Here is a 5,916-nt window from a genome sequence, read left to right as displayed (position 1 = left end):
CGGCAGGTGTTTGGCAGGCGGGAGCGAAGGACACTGTACTAGCTCAGCCAGCTAGTCCGGTACACGGGGGCGACACTGTCGCTAACTAAACATTAGCCGCTGTGCTAGCAGGGGCGACAGTAGAAGTGTCCTTGCGCATGAGGGGGTGACACTGTTCTAGCTGGAGAACAGCAAGCTAGCACAGTGTCGCTAACAGCTTGCTAGCACACTGTCGCCCCAGCCTCCCGCCAGCTGTTCCAGCGGTTAGGCGGGGTGACCGGTAGACTGTCCTTCGCCCAACTGTCAGGCACTCTTTTATCAGTACACAGCAGGCTTGAAGGAACCAATGGGTTGCTCGAGGGGATCATTCCTGCCCCGAATGCGCGGCTGCGGGTATACACCTTGCACCCATGTGACAAAAATATTTGCGTGTACATTTGCACTTTATTGAGCATGGAACAATCCAAATAACTTTTAGTAATTTCTTAATTTCATTATACTCCTACAGTTTTGTGTGCTCCTTGTAAAAAATGTCAGCGTAGAGCCCTGAATTYGCATGTCCCATGTTTTAACTTAAGTTGTAACGATGAGTCAAAATCCACTTAGCCTTTTGTTTTCTGGCACATTCATTTATTTTCTTTTGACTTTCATATAGTAGTCAACTTCGATTCATTTTTCCAAGATGTGGGCTATTTCTGTTTTAATAAAATGCGCAATTTGAACATTGTGGCAGTTCATATCTTGCAGTAAAACTGAATTACGTTAATCGCTAAAGAAGACGAGTTTAATTAATGTTCTTTCACTTAGTGTATAAGATCAGGATTATGTTCTGAGTGTACAAAACATTAAGAACACCKTCCTAATGTTGTCCCCCCTTTCGCCCTCAGAACAGCATCAATTTGTCGGGCATGAACTCTACAAGGTGTTGAAAGCGTTCCACAGGGATGCTGACCCATGTTGTCTCCAATGCTTCCCACAGTTGTGTAAAGTTGGCTGGATGTTCTTTGGTTGTTACACACGGGGAAACTGAGTGTGGAAAACCCCAGCAACCTTCTAGTTCTTGAGACAAACTGGTGCACCTGGCACCTACTACCATACCCTGTTCAAAAGCACTTAAATCTTTTGTCTTGCCTATTCACCCTCTGAATGTCACAGTCTCAATTTTCTCAAGGCTTAAAAATTCCTTATTTAACCTGTCTCCTCCCCTTGATCTACACTGATTTGAAGTGGATTTGACATAATTTGTTCATAATGTTTTATACACTCAGTGTAGGCCTAGGACTAGACGATATCCAAAACAACTAACAATACACTGAATTCTTCAAACATTTTCAGTCATTTAAATTGTAAAGTCATAATACCAAAAAACAAATTTTTACAATTTGGGAGGTAAATTTAATAAGTATTCAAATCAAATTGTATTAGTCACCTGCCAAATCTTTTCAATCTCCTGAGGTTTTGTCGTGCCCTCTTCATGACTGTCTTGGTGTGCTTGGACCATGTTAGTTTGTTGGTGATGTGAACACCAAGGAACTTGACGCKCTCAGCCTGCTCCACTGCAGCCCCGTCGATGAGAATGGGGGTGTGCTCGGTCCTCTTTTTCCTGTAGTCCACAATCCTCTCCTTTGTCTTGATCACGTTGAGAGGTTGTTGTCCTGGCACCACACGRCCAGGTCTCGGACCTCCTCCCTATAGGCTGTCTCATTGTTGTCGGTGATCAGGCCTACCACTTATCTGCAAATGTAATGATGGTGTTGGAGTTGTGCCTGGCTGTGCAGTCGTGAGTGAACAGGGAGTAGAGGAGGGGACTGAGCACGGGCCCCTGTGTTGAGAATCAGCGTGGCGAATGTGTTTTTACCTACCATTACCACCTGGGGGCGGCTCGTCAGGAAGTCCAGGATCCTGTTACAGAGGGAGGTGTTTAGTCCCAGGGTCCTTATCTTACTGATGAGCTTTGAGGGCACTATGATGTTGAATGCTGAGCTGTAGTCAATGAATAGCATTCCTTTTTGTCCAGGTGAGAAAGGGAAGTGTGGAGTGCAATGGAGAGTGCATCATCTGTGGATCTGTTGGTGTGGTATGCAAATTGGAGTGGGTCTAGGGTTTCTGGGATGATGGTGTTGATGTGAGCCATGACCAGCCTTTCAAAGCACTTCATGGCTACAGACGTGAGTGCTACGGGTTGGTAGTCGTTTAGGCAGGTTACCTTAGTGTTCTTGGGCACAGGGACTATGGTGGTCTGCTTAAAACATGTTGGAATTACAGACTCGGACAGGGAGAGGTTGAAAATGTCAGTGGAGACACTTGCCAGTTGGTCAGCGCATGCTCGCAGTACACGTCCTGATAATCGATCTGGCCTTGTGACTTACTCACTTTGGCTGCAGAGAGCATGATCAGTCTTCCGTAACAGCTGGTGCTTTCATGCATGTTTTAGTGTTATTTGCCTCGACGCGAGCATAGGAGTAGTTTAGCTCGTCTGGTAGACTCGTGTTACTGTGCAGCTCTCGGCTGTGCTTCCCCTTGTAGTCTAATGGTTTGCAAGCCCTGCCACATCCGAYGAGCGTCARAGCCGGTATAGTACTATTCGGTCTTAGTCCTGTGACGCTTTGCCTGGTTGATGGTTCATCAGAGGACATAGCGGGATTTCTTATAAGCTTCCGGGTTAGAGTCCCGTTCCTTGAAAGCGGCAGCTCTAGCCTTTAGCTCAGTGCGGATGCTGCCTGTAATCCATGGCTTTTGGTTGGGGTATGTACGTAYGGTCATCATTTWGTGTATTTCGGGTGGAATCAAAACATTAGACTGTACCAGAGGCCATCGAAATATAGGTTGTGGCCGGGGAGGCCTGGCTGGCTACTTTCCTATTTGTATGGTTATCCAGATACTTGTGAGAACACTGATCAAGCCCTCCTTTAGGATTGCACATTCAGCAAGTCACCAGCAGGGGGAGTTCCCTTTGAATCCATTTTCCCATTCACTGAGTTGGTGGTGCTCATAAAATGTATCATACCTTCAGAATTAGCAGAACCCACTCTGGAAGTTTGATACAAATGTAAAAAAGGATTTTAAACATCTTTCCTCCTAATTAAGTTTCTATGTGAGAAATGCCAGAATAATCTGACATACTAAAAATATTTCCATCTTCAATTAAATCTACTATTATTCTACTATTTTGTGGATGTATTGTGAATCCCTCTCCCTCTTTCTCTCTCCCTCAGCCCTGTGATGATCAAGGACTGTGGCGTGGAGTGGGTGATTCTGGGCCACTCGGAGAGGCGCCACGTGTTCGGGGAGAGCAACGAGCTGATTGGTCAGAAGGTGGCCCACGCCCTGGAGAGTGACCTGGGGGTGATCGCCTGCATCGGAGAGAAGCTGGAGGAGAGGGAGGCTGGAACCACAGAGGACGTGGTGTACGCCCAGACCCAGGCCATCGCAGGTAACCGCTGGGTTCAAACCCCATGTTCGCTGTGTGTCTCAGGAATGTATGAGTCCGCTCATCTAAAGCGTTCTCATCATGCAAGCGTTGAACCCTTGCAACACCAGGGTTGTGGTTCGATTCCCACAGGGGACCAGTAGGAAAATGTATGCACCCACTACTGTAAATTGCTTTGGATAAGAGTCTCTGCTAAATGACCAGTGTAAATGTTTAGATCCATTATTTTCTCTAACTGAATAACTCTTTGGGGAAGTTGACTAAAAATGTCCATGAAATCTTCATTTTATATATTCTACCTGCTCTGTTGCACTCCTTCCAAAAATATTTTAGCCATTATTTTGGTATAAGTTGAAAATGTGACATTTTGTTTTGTATTTTTTTGACAAAAACATACATAGACAAAACAATAGACAACTTAAGATTTACATACATTTCAACAAACAATGACATCACACTTTCTCAGAAAACCTTGCCTGAGACCTAAAAAACTAACTCTGGGGTCCATCCCATTAGTCTACGTACCACATGTTGTATTATACATCTTAATAAGGCAATTAGTGGTAGGCCGAACATAACTTATCATGATCTACATACAGTGCCGTCCATTATATTAATAGAAAGTTATTGTTGTAGACAACGTGAAGGACTGGAGCAAAGTGGTGCTGGCTTACGAGCCGGTGTGGGCCATCGGTACTGGCAAGACAGCCTCACCCGAACAGGTACGACTCATCGCCATTTCATAACAATATTTACTTAGTTACCTACAACATGCATACTTTACTATATTTTTGTAAGTTACACACAGATCTGTGGGAAATGGATATTGGTTTTCTTAATAACATGCATTTAAAAAAAGAACAATAATAATTAAGTTAGCAAGAGTTGTCTGTACATGACTGCAGTGAGCGGGATTCTGTTACGTGAAAGGCACCAGTTGGCTTCTCGGAATGGCCCACTTCCATCAATCTTTACAGACCACCGCATGTTTAGGCCTGCAGTACACTCACTAGAAACAAGCACTGTGCATGCTGGGCTAACAGTCCACTGCATTCACACATACGGTTATCATTGTTGTTAGGGAAATGATACAATGACTGAGGTTAAAGTGCAGACTGCCAGCTTTAGCTTGAGGGTATTTTCATCCATATCATGTGACCGTTTAGAAATGATGGCACTTTTTGTAGGTAGTCCCCCACAGTTTTAGGGGAGTAAAAGTACTGGGACAAATTCACTTGTGTATTATGAGTCAAACTTTTTTTGTTGTATTTGTCCCATATTCCTAGCACACAATGATTTGCATCAAGCTTGTGACTAGAAACTTGTTGGATGTACGCAAGTATGTGGACACCAGTGGAGGCTGCTGAGGGAGGACGGCTCATAATAATGTCTGGAATGGAGTCAATGGAGTGGTATCAGACACATCAAAACGTGGTTTCCATGTGGTTGATACCACTCCATTGACTCCATTCTAGCCATTTATTATGAGCTGTCCTCCCCTCAGCAGCCTCCACTGGTGGACACCCCTTCAAATCAGTGGATTTGGCTATTTCCAGCCACAGATGTTGCTGACAGGTGTATAAAATCAAGCACACAGCCAGCCATGCAATCTCACCATGCGTAATGCCAAGCATCGGCTGGAGTGGTGTAAAGCTCGCTGCTATTTGACTATGGAGCAGTGGGGGGGGGGGGTGTCTATGCGAGTGAGAAGTTTAGATGCACAAATATCATACCCCCAAGATATGATTACCTCTCACCATTACAATAACAGGGGAGGTTAACATTTCTGGGGGGGTGTACGGCATTTGTGCGTATAACTTTCATCATTCAGGATTCATTCAGGACTTTACGTAATCATGGTAGAATCCACATTAATGTACAAGTGTTTAGAAACATTCTATTCTTATTTACAATGAAAGTGACTCCAAAATGACACTACATTACTTACCATTCATATCTATTCGGAACAAAATAACCTGAAACGCAACCAAAACAAACAGCAAATGCATCCAACAAGTTTGTAGTCACAAGCTTGATGTAGTCAACGCATGCTATGAATATGGGACTAAATACTTAACTTGACTACTTTAATACTCTTAAGTGAATTTGTCCCTATACTTTTGGTCCCCTAAAATGGGGCACCATGTACAAAAAGTGCTGTAATTTCTAAACGGTTCACCTGATGTGGTTGAAATCACCCTCAAACTAAAGCTGACAGTCTGCACTTTAACTTCATTGTCATTGATTTCCAATCCAAAGTCCTGGAGTACAGATCCAAAACAACATGTGTGCCAATAGTTTTGTAGCTCACTGTATGTTTTAAGTAAATCTTCAACGATAGTTCCATTGTTTTAGTTTTTTTTCCTATTGTTAGAAACAGCTTAGTGGCTTATGCTAAATGTGGTTATATTAAGCACTAGTTTGTTTCTGCATCAAGAGTGTATTTTCATTTCTTTTGTTTTTTATTTATTTGAATGTGCAGTCAAATGGGATTTAAAAAAAAAAAA

The 5,916-nt window shown here is 43.5% G+C and overlaps 1 protein-coding gene across 1 annotated transcript; it reads left to right on the top strand.

Moving 5' to 3' along the window:
* The first annotated feature begins 3,195 nt into the window (after window positions 1–3,195).
* LOC111973154 (triosephosphate isomerase A-like) lies at window positions 3,196–4,170 on the top strand. Its single transcript, XM_024000408.2, has 2 exons — window positions 3,196–3,412; window positions 4,046–4,170. The coding sequence occupies exons 1-2, from the start codon at window positions 3,202–3,204 to the stop codon at window positions 4,153–4,155; spliced, it is 321 nt and encodes a 106-aa protein (XP_023856176.1). The 5' UTR covers window positions 3,196–3,201; the 3' UTR covers window positions 4,156–4,170.
* The last annotated feature ends 1,746 nt before the right edge of the window (window positions 4,171–5,916 follow it).

Source organism: Salvelinus sp. IW2-2015, linkage group LG14 (assembly GCF_002910315.2).
Source record: "Salvelinus sp. IW2-2015 linkage group LG14, ASM291031v2, whole genome shotgun sequence".
In the NCBI taxonomy this organism is placed as follows: Eukaryota; Metazoa; Chordata; class Actinopteri; order Salmoniformes; family Salmonidae; genus Salvelinus; species Salvelinus sp. IW2-2015.
This window is presented reverse-complemented; position numbering and strand designations above follow the sequence as displayed.

Bases quoted from the DNA above. Each gene is read 5' to 3' on its own strand.
- LOC111973154 (XM_024000408.2), top strand. From the start codon at position 3,202: ATGATCAAGGACTGTGGCGTGGAGTGGGTGATTCTGGGCCACTCGGAG. The intron at 3,413-4,045 runs GTAACCGCTGGG...TTATTGTTGTAG, and splicing joins CCAGACCCAGGCCATCGCAG to ACAACGTGAAGGACTGGAGC.